The sequence below is a fragment of the Canis lupus genome, chromosome 1, assembly GCF_003254725.2.
Source record: "Canis lupus dingo isolate Sandy chromosome 1, ASM325472v2, whole genome shotgun sequence".
In the NCBI taxonomy this organism is placed as follows: domain Eukaryota; kingdom Metazoa; phylum Chordata; class Mammalia; order Carnivora; family Canidae; genus Canis; species Canis lupus.
The window spans coordinates 75,894,968-75,910,338 of NC_064243.1; the positions used below are offsets into that span (position 1 = coordinate 75,894,968).

The following is a 15,371-nucleotide window of genomic DNA, read 5'->3' on the forward strand; positions in this document are numbered from 1 at the left end:
ATTCTCTCAGTTCTAACTTGACGAGGCAGGTGGTGCTTTATAGGAAAGGAAAAAGTACCGACTGGAGTGGGGGGTGAGATGGAGAAGTCCTGCCAGAGGGGTGTTAAGTGGTATTTGCAGGGTGGGGAAAATCACTGGCGTCTGTTTTGAGCCACAGCAAACAAGTCTCCCCGGCCCCTTCTTCCCAGGTCGTGGAGGCTGAGCAAGGGTATGGGCAGGGACAGGACAGAGCGGCTGCCTGCGGGAGGTATTCTCCAGGGCTGGGAGCTCAAGTGTGCGGGCCGTGCTCCCCAGGCCACCAGAGGGCAGTACTAGCCCATGCCTTGGCCTCCGTGTGGCCGTCTTGGGAAGATCGGAGCAGTGATTCTCAACCCCAGCAGAGTCCCTGCCTCTGGTTATTTTTAACAGCAATTTTTTGATATCCCCCATAACCACCTTGCAGTGAGACTGATGGCTACTAAAAACCCCAGCAAATACTGAATAGGACACCTTAACTCTAACAAAGGGAAAGTAACTTGTAATAATGAGTTTCAATATGTAACATTTGGACACAGTTACCCTAAAGCAACCCAGTGGAGCAGTTGGGTGCTTGTGCCTGTGGGCAGGTAAGGGTGTCGATGGAGTGTGATGGAGCAGGTTATATTCGTGATGGGAAAATACACCATGATCTTCTGAAATGGTAAACAATTTGTGGTAAAAAAAAAAAAAAGGAATACAATTGCTCCTATGGTATTCTCAGAAACTTCATTGTATGGTACAACTGCAAAAAACATTTTTATTGAGGGATATGATAGATTCTGTGTTCCTATAATCATAAACAGGCTTTTTCACCAGGTCCTACGTGACAGTCCAGCAGGATGAAAATCAATTCCTTTTTGGGAGTAGCTGCCTTCACCGAGAACTCTGGCCTGGGCCAGAGGCTATGAGATACCCCATCTTTCCACCCCAATGGAAGCCAGCTGAGAACCAGAGCTTTGTGTTACCCTGCAGGTCCTTAGACCCTGCAGAATGCCTATCACAGTACTCAATCCAGACTCACTGAGTGCAATGGACAATCACCGAGTCCTTCCTCTATGTTGGGGGGACTTTCGGCCTGCCTGAGTATGTTGACTGGCCTACTGGAGAGCTCAGATGCTGAGCAGTGACGGTTGACAGAGACTGAAGCCAGGCAGGAGCTGCCTCTCTAGTCACCTGGCAGAGAGGAAAACCTGAGGCTTAAACTTCAGTTTTCTTAAGCAAGGTCTGTCTACCCAGAAGGGTTCTTTCACTCCCTGGCACCCCCGACAGATACTCTATTTCTGGTTCTCAAGACAGACTGCATGCCCTTGGAGAAAAACAGGTTATTGGTTCCAAAATTCACTTTCAGGGCAGGGCTATTCGGTGGCCCTGCAGAGTAGCTGCATTCTGTGGCTTTGGTTATGATAAAGAGATAAAGAAACTTCTTTCTGGAGCCTCTGGGGGAAGGGCTGAAACCCAGCCTGTGCTGACTAGATTGGCTGCTCTCCTGTGCTGAGTAGACTGGCATGCACCCGTGCCTCCCAACGTCCTACACGGCCTCCCCTAGCCCCATTGCCCCTGGCACATTGCTGCCCATGTGAAAGGTTCATTTCATGTCTGGGCTGTAACAGCTGTGGTGTTCCTTCTTTGTCCTAGGATCTGTTGCTGATGGCTTTTGCAGCAGGAAGGCAGGTGGCTGACACCTGCCTGGTCTCACAAGGGTCTCTGCAAAATGAGTGGGGACGGCTGGTCAGTGAGTCTCATGCTTCATCCACTGTGCTTTTAATTTATTTACCTTGAGATAATCCAAGGAGAGAGGAGAGGATTAGAAGTGTGTGGTGTGACATGACTTGGTGGTGAGTGGTTGATTTTGTACACGTTTCTGCTCCTGGGACCAATTTCTAGGGGATACCAAGGATAGCCAAGTTTGATTTATTTGTTCAAATATAGGTATGATCAAGAAATGTTCTAAATAAGGTGGTGGTTTACAGCATCGATTACGGGCTTCCCTCTGATCGTTTGATTAGGTCATAGGAATTTGAATTTCTACTGAAGCTTTACTTTCAGAGTTCCCTGCTGTTTCCTCTCAGTGTGTCAGAGTACAAATTCCTAAAAATATACCCCCAAAAGTGTATCTCAGTACACTATGATTTGTTCACCTTAGGAATTTAGAATACAGTATTGGCAAAGACACCAGAACATAGTTTGGGATGGAATAGAGGTTTCCTGATTGTTCTAGACTGCCAATCTGAAACTGTTCTCCTTTTATCTTAGAGTGTCCACGATTGTAGCAATTATCTCTGAAAGATTTTTGTCCACACTGATTTGAATGAAATTTTCTGGAGCTGATGGGGGCTCCAGAGTATCAAACTGGGACTGCAGTAATTCAGGAGGCATGAAATGTCCTTTTCTTTTGAGTAAGCGTCCAGAGATGACCTCAAACGACCCATTCAGATGGACCACGAGGAGCTTCACCTCGGCTGGCTGTTTGTCCTTCCCTGTCCCATCAGACTTCAGAGGTGTGCCATCTTTTCCTCGTATTAAGATGTCTCTGTACATTTTCTTCAGACCTGAACAGGCTAGAACCACATGCTGTCCGGAGGCTACATCTCTGTTAAAAAAGGGGGAGTGGGACTAAGAATAAGGACATTGAAAATCATTGGTGTCAATTCTAGGTCGAAGACTCCGGTCCTACTTCTCTGCCAGTGGAAGGCATTACAAAATGGCAGACAAGTATTAGGCAGTCCAGGCTTTAAGGTAAAGCTCTTCCTTCTGCTAGTGAACTGAGCCATCCCTTGGGCAAGGTATTTACCTCCCTGAGCATCAGTTCATTTTCTGCTAAATGGGGCTACATAGAGTACCTGTCCATAGAATTGTGAGAAAAAGTTTATCAAGGTGGCCAGGTCACAGGAAGTGCTCGGTAGGTGTCAGCTGTGCTGTGAATGTAGGATGTGGCTCAGCCACCACTTGTGGACATGGACACACACATCGGCTCAGGTTCTCTACAGGTGTTCAGTGATATGAATTTTACAACTGGGTTTTCCCGCTATGCTGGAAGTCGGGTGAAGTTACCCGTGGAGAATTGGAGAAAGCAGGAAAAAAGGGAGTATCAGACTCTGTGTGGTCAAGATGAGCAAGAGATGAGAAGCTTCCAGGGATGTGCTAAGAAAAAAACCTGAGCCAGAAATAGACGCAGAGTGATAAGGCACCAAAAAGGGAAAGCAGCGTGCGCCGACACTGCACAAGGAAGTGAGCCCCCAGTTCCACCAAGCTGCTGTGTGCCCCCCTGTCTGTGGGCAGGAGAGGCAGTCGTTTTTGGCTGGGAAGGGACTCAAGACGTGAAGGGTAAACCGTGACTTGGGAACTTGGTAGAATGTTTGCTTTAGAATGGAGAGTTCTGAAGGGGTCTGCTTCTGACCTACAGCCAGTATACACTTGAGATTCAGTGGATGGAATGTATCATAAGCAACAAACTTATGTACCTGAGCCTTCTGGCTTTTCCCAGAGGCCGTGGGTGAGAGCTTGGTTATTCTGGGTCTGATCACTGCTCTCCTGAGGATCTTCACTTCTGCTTCCATCACAGGTCAGTGTATTTGATCTCTGACAAGCCTATTTGTATTAGAGACTCAGGTGGGTAGGATTTCTCAAACCCTGAAGCCCTAAACTCCAAACCTCTGCAAAGACAGGGTTGCCAGCTGCGTCGGTGCCATGTGAAAAAGTAAACTGAATTTTTAAGGTGAAGTATATTCTAATTGCGTATGGTGCAGATGGTTTTAGATTTATAAAATATGAAAAATATCTTCATTTTAGAAAGCAAGATTTCATTTAGAAATTTTAGAAGGCTTGCTTGCTTGCTTTTAGAAAAATCTTGCTTCATTTGCTAAATGAAATCTTGCTTGCTTGCTAAAATCTTGCTTCATTTTAGAAGAAAGCAAGATTCTCACCTTCTGCCCCTCCCCACACTTCTCTCTCTCTCTCAAAAACAAATATTGTTTTGGCATTAACAGCTTTTTTTTTCAAAGGCCATTTAGAGTGATTCTCCTTTGAAAAATAAGCTCACATTGAAATGAACATCACTGTGGTCACCCTTGGGTGTCCTAACATTGTCACCCATAATTATGTGTGGGTTATAGATAGGGCAAAATCCAATGAACTTTCCAATTCAAAGGCTGCAATTTATATCTGATTAGATTTTTATTTGTTAACCCTGGCAGCAAAGTTGTATTTTTTTAGCTTGGGTTTAAATCATTTTTACTAATATTGATTAATTATAAATTGCTATAAAATTGTTTTATTAAGCATGATCATGTTTATAAATTGCATTCATAATGAAGCAAATGGGGCAAAATGTTAATAGGTGGAGGATATGTAAAAATTCTGTACTGCTCTTGCAACCTTCCTGTAAATTTGAAACTGTATTAAAATTTAAAAGTTATATAAATTGCATTGACAAAAAAAAAAAAGCTAGCAAGATTTTAGAAAGCAAGATTTATAAGCTATTCCCCGCCTTTTCTTTATCCTTCTCCACATCCCAACCAGGATTCCTAGGGGTCAGGTCCCCAGATGGGTGGAGGGGACCAGAGGCACAATACAGAGCAGGACAATTTGGGACTGCAGTTCTGGTGACCAATTATCTGTTCATTTACAAATGACCCCAGGTCTTTCCTGGTTGCCACAGCTTGAAGTAGGGGGAAGAAGTAGTGACCAAGATGTGACTAGAACCGTGGTAGCATCAGTTACCACCTCTCCAGCACTTACTGTGTTTTAGATACCGTTCTGAGTGCCTCCCATACTTCATCTCACTAATTCTCACAATAATCTGTGAGTAAGAACTATATTTATCCCTATTTTCAAATGAAGAAATGGGCTTATGGAAGCCAGCTGACCAAGATTTCTAGATGATAACTGTGAAGCTATCTAGAAGGTTCATCTCCAGAACCCAACTAAATTACAGGTGGGGGGACCCCTGGGTGGCGCAGCGGTTTGGCGCCTGCCTTTGGCCCAGAGCGCGATCCTGGAGACCCGGGATCGAATCCCACGTCAGGCTCCCGGTGCATGGGGCCTGCTTCTCCCTCTGCCTGTGTCTCTGCCTCTCTCTCTCTCTCTGTGTGTGTGACTATCATAAATAATAAATAAAAAAATTAAAAAAAAAAAAATAAATTACAGGTGGGTTCTGGCTGATTTAAATCATTGTTGGTTACTTAACAGAAGTCCACTCCATTTCTGGGATCCTTAGTCACCAGCCAGTTGTGACTTCAGGAGTGTATTTTTTTTTTTAATTTTATTTTTTTCATGATAGACATAGAGAGAGAGGCAGAGACATAGGCAGAGGGAAAAGCAGGCTCCATACAGGGAGCCTGATGTGGGACTCATTCCTGGGACTCTAGGATCCTGGGCCGAAGGCAGGCGCTAAACCACTCACTGAGCCACCCAGGGATCCCCATGCCTCTCCTTTAGTTTCCTTTACCTGTTGGCTATCAAGGCCTGATGCTCTCTTACCTTAGTAAAATGTCATGTAAGTTGCAGAGCCATGGAATCCTGTCCTGAAATTAAAGCAGACACAAAAGTGACTTTCCCAGATACTGTTTATTTGTGTAGAAATACTGTTAATCATGTTCATCAGTGAGAAATCTTAGTGATTTTGAGAAGTAGGCCATGTACAAGGCTGCTGCAGGGTCAAGTCTCTGGGCAGTTAAGCACAGCAGCATTATGATGGGATTAGCGCCCTTTGAAGAGACCAGGGAGCTAATTTGTGCTCTCTCTCCTGTGCTGTAACCGCTCCTCTTTCCCACACCTGTGAGCCAGGGAGAGGACCCTCACCAAGAACCTGACAATATTGGCATCTTGATCTTGGGCTTCCAGACGCTAGAACTGTGAGAACTGAAAGTCTCCTGTTTAAGCCCCCAGTCTGTAGTATCCTGTTACAGAGGTCCAAGCTGACCAAAATTCATCTGAAAAACCATCTGGGCCTGGGGCTGTTTTGAGGAGAGATCTCTGATTACAGATTCAGTTTTTTAATTTTTAATTTTATTAATTTTATTTATTTTTCTTCAGTTTTTTTAATGAACATCGTGTTATGTTCAGGTTTTCTATTCTTGATTCAGTTTTGGTATCTAAGGTAGCAGGAAGGGATGACACATACAGTTAGATCTCTGGACTTAAGATCTTCTGATTCTTAAGCCAGATGCAGCATCAGCAAGGTCTTATTTTCATTTGTGGGGGGAGAAGCAGACTCGTCCCCAGCACCAGGTCACTGCCATCCAAGCCCATTTTCCCACAGTAATTTATATTTTTCTAAGTTGTCCAATTTAAGTCTTTAAATTTACTAACGGTTTATTCACAGCCCTCTTTTCATCCCTAGTCTTTTTTTTTTTTTTTTTGAGATTTTTAAAAAATTTATTTATTCATGAGAGAGAGAGAGAGAGAGGCAGAGACACAGGCAGAGGGAGAAGCAGGCTCCCTGCAGAAAGCCCGATGTGGGACTCAATCCCAGGACCCCAGGATCACGTCCTGGGCTGCAGGCGGCGCTAAACCGCTGAGCCACCCAGGCTGCCCCTCATCCCTAGTCTTAATTGTGCTTTTCTCCCCCACTCTTGGTCAGTCTTATTAGAGATTTGTCTTTTTATTTTTTGAGTCAGCATTGCTCATCACTAACAATGGGATTAGCTTTTGTTCCTTTGTTCTATATTTTGTTAATTTCAGCATTCACTTCTATTTTTTTCTTATTCTTTTTGTTTATTGTTTTTCCTCCTTGAACACTTAGCTCATTACTTTCCATTCTTACTGTTTTTCCAGAAATGCATTCATAGGGCATACATTTCCTTCTAAGTAATGTTTCAACTGCATCCCATAAGTTTTGGTTGGCAGCACTTTTTTTTTTTTTTTTTTTAAGATTTTATTTATTCATGAAAGACAGGCAGAGACACAGGCAGAGAGAGAGGTAGGCGCTCTGCAGGGAGCCTGATGAGGGACTCCATCCCAGGACCCCGGGATCACACCCTGAGCCAAAGGCAGATGCTCAACCACTGAGCTGTCCAGGCGTCCTGACAGCACTTTTTGTTGTACATTTCTAAATAGAGGGAAGGGCATAATCTAAGAGTAGGAGTATTAAAGATGGTGTGCGGAGACTCTTGAGTAAATGAATGAAGCAGATGCTGCTTAGCACTGCTGAACAGGAGGTGTGGGGGTAAGGAAGGTCAGGAGAAACCTTGTGGACCGGGTGGTCAAGGACCTGAGTGACCTGTTAAAGAGGTTGGACTTTGCCATAAGGATTTTAGGGAGGACTTGGGGCATGAGCTCCAAATTTTGTGTTCACATTTGTGACAAAAAGGGAGTGACTGAGATCTCTTCACAGAAGCAGAAATTGAAACAAGAAGGAGATATTAGAGCAGATTCACTCATTCTGAGTAGTTACTATGGATGGTAGGATAAATTATGGAAGTCAAACACACAAAGAGTCTTAGGGGAAGAGAAGAGGAAACAACATAACTGAAATGAGCATTTCTGCTCATTCAGACCCATCTCTGCCTGCTGGGTCTGACATTCAATGTCATCTCATTGTGGGTGGTGTGCCCCCAGCGCCAGTTCTGTGCATGCAGGCGTTCATGCAGGAGTTAGAGCATCAAGAGGACAGAGAAAGATTCCTGGGCCTGTGAGTGATATGATGGAAACCTCTAGAGACCTGTGGTGTCTCCTGGGAGGGGATGGTGATTAGAGGGAGAAGGGGAGCTAAACTCAGAGGAACAACTCAGAGGCCAAGTATGTCCAGCACTGCTGTGGGAGGCGGACAGAGCAGAAGGAAGGAGGAGGAGGGGAAGAGCAGGGGCAGGGACTGGTTTTTACCTGGTGTGAAAATAAACGTGAGACCACAGAAGAAAGCATGTAAAAAGAATATATACCCCAAAAAAGATAGGAAAAAAACCCTCCAAAATTTGTAGGGGTTTTTGAAAGATAAAACCAAGGGTGACATATTCTGTAAAGATGTTTTCCAGTACTTTCCAAATTTTCTATAAACAGAGCAAGTATTAAATTTATAATCAGGAAAATTTTTCTCAAAAAACCCTCATTGAACAGACTTTGCAGTCTGCTTACATGTCACCGTGGGCGTCCGGACACACGGACCTGGGTCGGGGGGTGGGAGCTCGCAGATGCTTGATCATTATCATCATCACACTAACATCGTATCACAGCCTGGGGGGCACATTTCTCTAGGCCAGGGCCATCCACTAGAGCTTTCTGTCATGCCTCAGTGCCATCTGGATGGTGGCCACCAGCCACGCTTGAAATGTGGCGGCGTGACCTGAGAACTGGAGCTTACATTTATTGTATATTCATGTACATTTAAATAGCCTTACAGAGCCCTTGGAATATTCAACGCAGGTTCTTTCTCTTCAAACCCCAGCCCTGCCCGAGCCTCCCCAAGGAACCTGTACCTCTGCCTTGACTTTCCCCTTGGTCCTCCTCACGGGGTCACTAAGGTGACCCGCAGGGGCCCTGGGTGCCAGCCTGGCTGAAGCCCACACCTTCACTCTCGGCTGAGCTCTCCTCAAGAACGTGATGCCTCTGCCATCCCAGCTTTCTCTCCCTGAAAGAGCAAGTCTAAAGTCTGGCTAAAAGGTGCAGTTTCTCCTGAAGGTATTTAGTGACTCATAATGTTTCTTCCAGTGACCAATAACCTTTCCTTCCATACAAAAAATTCCTCTTCTGAACTCTACCTCCCTGTCCCCCCACCATCCATCCTGCCCACTTAACAAGCCTCGCTTGTGAACAAGATGAAGGGTGTTCAAATCGCATTTGGGTTGCTTTACTTCGTTCTTTAACTTAACTTTTATTTGCATTCACCAAGGAGAAAAATAACACTGGCACAGTCATATTTCACACACTCGGTAGAAATACCCATAAAGTACGGATGGATTCATTAGTGACAAGCATAAGTGATATTTACTAAATGCTTTGGGTACTTCACTGTGCATATTTTTTTTTAGTAGAATCTCATTTAATCCAAGAACCCACTGAAATGGGTCCTGTTACCATCCGTACTTCACAGGAGGAAAATGAGGCACAGAGAGACTAAGTCATGTGCCAAAGGCCACACAGGAGCCAGGTTATCTGCACCAAGTCTTTATCTCTGGTATAACATTATTATGCCTCAGTTATTATTCTGTATCTCTTTTATGGTTCCCTCTACCAGTCTTCTAAAATCAAATGCCACAAACTTAATTTTGATGGTCCAAAGTCTGAATCTTTGCCAACACAGGCCGCACTCCCAGAAGTGTACACTCAGAGTCCCTAGAGTTAGACCCAGTAATGGTGGGGGCTCTAATGCCTTGAGGCAGGACAAAGGGGACAGAGTGAGCTAGTGGCAGCGTAGTGGCAGTTTTGGGCTCTGGCCAGCTCCGCTCTGTTCCTGCCCTTTGGACACGTCCCCTGCTCTCAGCCACGGTGTGGATGATACCTTTGTGTCTCCTGGGCCACAGCTAGTTACGCCAGCCAGGCCAGTTTGTACCTCTGCTCTGGGAGGGGCCCTTAGGAAATGGCCTCGTGACAGTACTCCTCATTTCCTTCCTTCTCTCCATCACGCGTTCACTCACAACTGAGTCACAAGTATCTTCTGACCTTCGCTGTGTGGCCTGCCCTGGGGGTATAGGACAGTTAACAGGCCCCAGTCCTTGCACTTTCAGAAGGAAAATCTAGTTGCAGAGATAAATATGAATCAAGTTCTCAAATGCCAAGTTGCAACCAGGACCAGGGCTACACGGGCCCCTGGTGCTAGGAGGGCTTATTGCAGGAGATTTTACTTCATTCAGTAGGTCCAGGAGGGCTTCCCTGAAGAAGTGGCATGGGAGCTGAGCTGTGAGTATATAGGAGTGGGGTTAACAGAAGAGGGGACAGAAGTGTATTCCAGATAGTGGGAAAGTAGATGCAAAGGCCCTGTGGGGAGGAGCAAGGCAGTAGGAACGATTGAAAGGGGCCCAGGGGCTCTGGTGGAGGAAGGAGGGTGGGCACAGCACCGAAGATACTGGAGTGGGGCATTTGGAGGCGTTTGGGTATTTGGTCTTGACCTTGAGATGGATGGGAAACTTCCAAAAGGCTGGATTTGAACTTGTAATGATCTTTCTGGCTTTGGGGTGGATACGAGTCTGCGCCGGTGGCTGAAAGGCCTGAGGAGGGGAGAAGGCATGTGTCCGCACAGGAGGGCCTCTGCCCTCTTGGGAATTACATCCCATAGGTTAAAACCTGCAAGGATGCATCATCCAGGTGGGCCCTGCCCAAGGAGGGGCGAGGTGGGACCCCTCCTCACTCTGTTCAGGACAAGTTCAAGACCAAAGCTGACATGCATGCAGGACCCCGGCCTGTGCATGATCATCTCTGGCGTGAGCCCTTCTATACCAAGAGAGCTCTACCTGCGGCTCCCGGCTGGAAACAGAGGCCAGATGTTACCTGGTCATTCAGTGGGATCCCTTTTCCCATCTTCGTTCGATTTTCCTCTGGGTGATAGTCGTCCGCATCATAGAATTTCCATCCTAGCTTTAAGAGCAAAGTGAGAGGGTGTACGTGGCAGGCAGTGTGGCCCATGTGACAACCACCATGACTGATACTACCGGGCAGGTGTGGGAACGGGCAGCCTGAGGACCACCCACCATCCCTGTCTCCCCTCCCCCTCCTCCCCCCAGACGCAGGAACAGGGGCTGTGATGCCACCTCACTGTCCCTGTTCCCTGGGCTGCTGCTCCTTTCATTCATCACTCTTGGTGATCACAAGAAGACCAACATGCCTCCACTGGGTTTCAGAAGCCACATCTGTGGTGAGTTTTACAAACCACTATGGGCCAGAAGAAGGGTGCTGAAGGGAGAGAAGCAAAGAGCATAATGGGCCTCGCCTTTGGGAAGCAGCACAACACATTACCTCGGATGCCAGCAGGGCGCCCACGGTCGATCTGCAGAGAGGACACAAAGGTTCGAGTGACTGCCCTGCCCAAGCCCTGCGTGCCTCCCACCATGTGGGGTGCCTTGGGAGACAGACAGCCACCTTGCCGTGTTGAGACCCCATACTTTTTTGATATTGAAGCAGTGACAGTAATGCTCTCAGCCCTGGAATCCAGAGCATGACATTTGTGTTCTTCAGGAATTTAAATAATTACTGAGTTACCACTAATTTTCTCTTCCAAAAAGCAATATGTAAGATCTCCTTAAACTCCTTAAGTTCTTTGGTCCCTGTTTTAGAGATAATTATATTTTGAGAAAAAAATACTGAATAGAGATAAGGTTTTACTGAGGGTACTGGAAGGAGGGGTCTGACTGGGCATTTAACCTCCCAGCACAAGGTTTAAGGAGCTCATAAAAGCATTAACACCGTGTTTGGGGTTTAACAGAGACACCCTCTTAAAGAATAAAATAAAAATCAGAATGAGAAGTCAGCCTGGGAGGTAAATGCTCTTTGTGCAATGCGTGTGACAAGGATCTGTTGCTGCCCTTCCAGGCAGCACTCTCGATGAGAAGGGCTTGGGGTCTCAGCCCCTCACCACTGGTCACGGTCTTTTGGCCACTACCTGCCCACATGCTTGTGTGCAAGTCACCTGTTCCTCTAAACCTGTTTTCTCACCTGCAGAACAGGGAACTGAACTACATGTATCCACTCACTGCTCGTTTCACTCAGCCAGTACTTACTGAGCACCTGCTAGTCCCTAGGACAGAAAATAACGAAAATAAGACCCTGCTTATAGTCTAGCTGGATTCTGGGGTGCTGTCTCTTTTTTGTGAAGAGGTATGGGGGTGGGTGTTAAAGCACACCAGCTGAGACCTGCTCCCTGATGTAACCAAAGGACCAAAGAGGATTGGAACTTCTCCCATTAGGTTCACTGTGCTGAAGCTTGCGTCGGGTGACATATCGCAGCCAACTGGTGATGAGCCCCATGGCTGGTGAAGCCGGAGCTGTGCATACCAGAAATTACACTGAAGTCTAAGATCAGCCAGGGATGAAGATGTCAGCCACCAATCGCAATTTAAAAGAAGTGCTAGGGACGCCTGGGTGGCTCAGTGGTTGAGTATCTGCCTTCAGCTCAGGGCATGATCCTGGGGTCCTGGGATTGAGTCCCGCATCAGGCTTCCTGTGAAGAGCCTGCTTCTCCCACTGCCTATATCTCTGCCTCTCTCTCTCTTTCTGTGTCTCTCATGAATAAATAATTAAAAATAAAAATAAAAAAGTGCCAGTTAGATTTGGGTGTAGACTGGTGGGGAGAAGAAAGAAGGAAAAGAAAAAGCCACTATCTCCTGCTCTATTCAAACCTAAACCAGAGAAAACAGGACTCGACATGGACATGGGAAGGGACCTGCGGCAGAAATAAGGCACAGTGCTCGCTCAGAGGAGACTGGTTGGAGCAAGCATCACACACCAGTCTGGGGCCCAAATGTCTCTAAGCGTATTGGTCTAAAGCAGGATCAAGGAGACTGAAAAAGACTGTAGGACAGTAGTGGTAGTTGGGGCATAGATTAGATACGAAAGATATTCAAAAGGTTGGAAGCTGAGAGTGGCTTCACGAAGGCTGTTAAAATATAAAGAAAACAAACATTGTCAACTACTCAAATAGCTCTGTTCAGTCATTTGTTCATTCATCCATTAAGTCAGCAAATATTTGCTGGGCATCTACTACATGCCAGGCATTGTTCTAGACAGGTCAGTAAACGAAAAGGAAAAAGATCCCTTGAATTCAGGTATGGGAGGGGGAGGCAGTAAACATAGTAAATAAGTCAAATTATTGGTTGACATTGTTACTTGTTTAACTACAATCTTTCTGGTTTGAGACTTGTTCTCTGGAGTCATTTCTTTCCTCGCAAATGTTACGGAGAATGATTTAAAGTCCTGCCAGGCCCTAACAAGGGTTCACAAAAGTCCCCGAAGAACTGAATGTTGCTACATCCACTGATCAATATAATCATTCTCATTTTATTACTCATTTATCCCTCAGCGACAGTTGACACTAAACTTTAACCATCAGAAGGCTCAGGGCTCAGTCCTTGGCCAGCTTCTTTATCTTTACTCCTGCGACGATCTAACATTTTACGTCTTTAAGTTATATCTGAACCAAGGATTCCTACATTTGTATCTGAAGTTCCCCTCCTGAACTCCGGACTTGGGTATCCCATCCACCACTTGACAAACCCGCTTGGATGACTGACAGACAATTCACCACATCCCACATTGAGCTCATGCTATTTTTTTCTCCAAACCTGCTCTGCTTCCTGCTTCTCCATCAATCAATAGTAACTCCCTTCTGGTTACCAAAGCCAAAAATCCTTAAGTCATCCTTGACACCTTTCTCCCTCTCTCCTACCCCACATCCAGTCCAACACACCTTTCTGGTTCTGCCTTCAGAACATCCCCTGCATATGACCACTTCTCTTCACCTTGTTTCTCTGACCTCATCTCCCATCACTCAGCTGCAATGGCTTCCTTGGTAGTCCACTATACAACAAAGCCCCTGGGCCTTTGCACTTGCTAGATTCCCTCTGCCTATACTGTCCTTTCCCTAGCTAGCCATCAGGCTTAGTTCCTCACTTTTTATGGGTCTTGCTCAAATACCACTGCCTCAGAAGAGCCTTCCCTCGCCATCCTGCCTGCTGTTCTTTGTCCTAGTTTCTCTCCTTTATTTTCCCCTGGAGCACCTACCACAGCCTAGCACACTATATACATGTATTTATTCACTTCCTGTCTCCCATACTAGAATGTAATTTTATTTTTAAGGATTTTATTCACTTATTCATGAGAGACACAGAGAAAGAGGCAGAGACAGAAGGAGAGGCAGGCTCCCCTCAGGGAGCCAGATGTGGGAACTGATCCGGTAACCAGGATTACACCCGGTGAGCCAAAGGCAGACAGATACTCAACCACTGAGCCACGCAGGCATCCCTAGAATGTAAACTCTTTGAGGGTAGGAATTTTACCTGTACTCTTCACTATATATCAGTGACAGAGTCGGGATTGGGCTCTATAATTACTGAATGCATGAATATTGGAAGCATATAAATCATATGGTTCAGACTCCCCCCCCCCCCCCCCCCCAAGGCAGAGAGGGGCACGTGAATTGCCCAAGCTCACACACCCAGGCAGCAGCATCAGAACAAGGCCTTGGGTGCTTAACATCCACTACATCCCAACATAGAAGCAATCTTACATTCTTCAACTTCTTCAAATCATACAACAGCTAAGGATTCTCAGGCTCCTTGTTTTATTTCAAGACTCTCCAAAATAATTCCCCAAGAGATAAGGCTAAAAATGCCTCAATAACTTTGAAAACCTATACTTTCCTAACCCGGAGCAAGAAAGAGTCTTTAATTATACATTTGACCACACAAGCGGGTCCTGGCTCAGAAGATTCTAGAAGGATACTGTAGGCCTTTGAAGTTATGCTATTTCACCGGATTCCGGTGTGTCTTTTGCTGCCTGTGGCAGAATGCGGCAGCAGCTGCCTTTTCCCGTAAAGGGCACAGTTTGATTTTGGTCTAATCAAGAAGCCAAAGTCTAGCTCCCAGCCCCCCGGCCGGCCAGGCCGTGTTCCTCCTTGCACACCCTTAGAGGGTTTTGTGACTCCCTGTTATTAACACTGACTCCTTCCAGTTAAAGCTGAAAAACGCTGATCACAGCAGAGAAAACAGACGCCAAGGTGAAATTCCTTTTCTTTCTAAAGTCTCAAGACGGAAGTCCAGCACCTCGCGGGAGGGAGCGGCAGCTCGGCCCGGCCCGCCCCGGCCCGCCCGAGGCCTGCGGAGGCCGGGACCGGGGTTGCCCCTGGGCTTCGGGCCTCGCACCCCTGCACCCCTGCACCCCTGCACCCTCCACCCTCCACCCTCCGCCTCGTTCTGACAACAGGCTCCCAAACCCGGGCCCTGTGACCGCCGGGGTCACCGCGGGCGGCGCCCCAGCAGGTGCTTCTGCACAAAGGGCTCTGGCCGGGCAGGTCGGAGGGTGGGGAGAGGGAGCGTGCCCCGGGCCTCAGCCGCCTCGGCTGCAAAGGCCAAGCCGGGGGTGCCCAGGACCCGTGGGCCCCGCGGGCGCCGAGCGGTGACAGCCCCCGCCTCCGCCGCGCGCCCCCCCGACCTACTTCCCCGAGCCGCTCACGCCCATCACCAGCAGCACGTCGGGCGCCGCCATGGCCCGCAGTCGCGCTCCTTCCCGCCGCCTTCCGGGGCCCGGCCGCCCGCCCCGCCTTCCCGGGCACCGAGGGCCGAGCGCTGGGCGCGGGGCGCGGGGCGCGGGGCGGGCTGGACGACTCCGCCCCCGCCCCGCCCCCGCCCCCGCCCCGCCCCTCGTCCCCGCCCCGCCCCGCCCGGTCCCCGGCTCCGTGCCCCACTGGGTCGCCCGCGGTGGCGGGGAAGTGG

At 47.5% G+C, this 15,371-nt stretch overlaps 1 protein-coding gene across 8 annotated transcripts; it reads right to left on the reverse strand.

Annotated features, from left to right (window-relative positions):
• Positions 1–1,769: 1,769 nt before the first annotated feature.
• On the reverse strand, positions 1,770–15,224 carry IDNK (IDNK gluconokinase). Of its 8 annotated transcripts, none has more exons than XM_025423223.3 (7): positions 15,095–15,200; positions 11,599–11,680; positions 10,903–10,933; positions 10,438–10,520; positions 10,059–10,157; positions 5,497–5,540; positions 1,770–2,608 (listed from the first exon to the last, which is right to left on the reverse strand). In XM_025423223.3, the coding sequence occupies exons 4-7, from the start codon at positions 10,465–10,467 to the stop codon at positions 2,263–2,265; spliced, it is 519 nt and encodes a 172-aa protein (XP_025279008.1). In that variant the 5' UTR covers positions 10,468–10,520; positions 10,903–10,933; positions 11,599–11,680; positions 15,095–15,200; the 3' UTR covers positions 1,770–2,262. The 8 variants fall into 8 exon arrangements, with proteins under 8 accessions (XP_025279008.1, XP_025279006.1, XP_048972297.1 ...); XM_025423221.3 differs by having other exon boundaries at positions 10,438–10,524; XM_049116340.1 differs by having other exon boundaries at positions 10,438–10,524; positions 11,664–11,680; positions 15,095–15,195.
• Positions 15,225–15,371: the final 147 nt, after the last annotated feature.

Excerpts from the sequence above, each read along its gene's own strand:
- IDNK (XM_025423219.3), bottom strand. The coding sequence starts at position 15,144 with ATGGCGGCGCCCGACGTGCTGCTGGTGATGGGCGTGAGCGGCTCGGGG. Across the intron at positions 10,934-15,094 it reads GGCGTGAGCGGCTCGGGGAA|ATCGACCGTGGGCGCCCTGC; the intron begins GTAGGTCGGGGG and ends TCCTCTCTGCAG. Across the intron at positions 10,525-10,902 it reads GCGCCCTGCTGGCATCCGAG|CTAGGATGGAAATTCTATGA; the intron begins GTAATGTGTTGT and ends TTGCTCTTAAAG.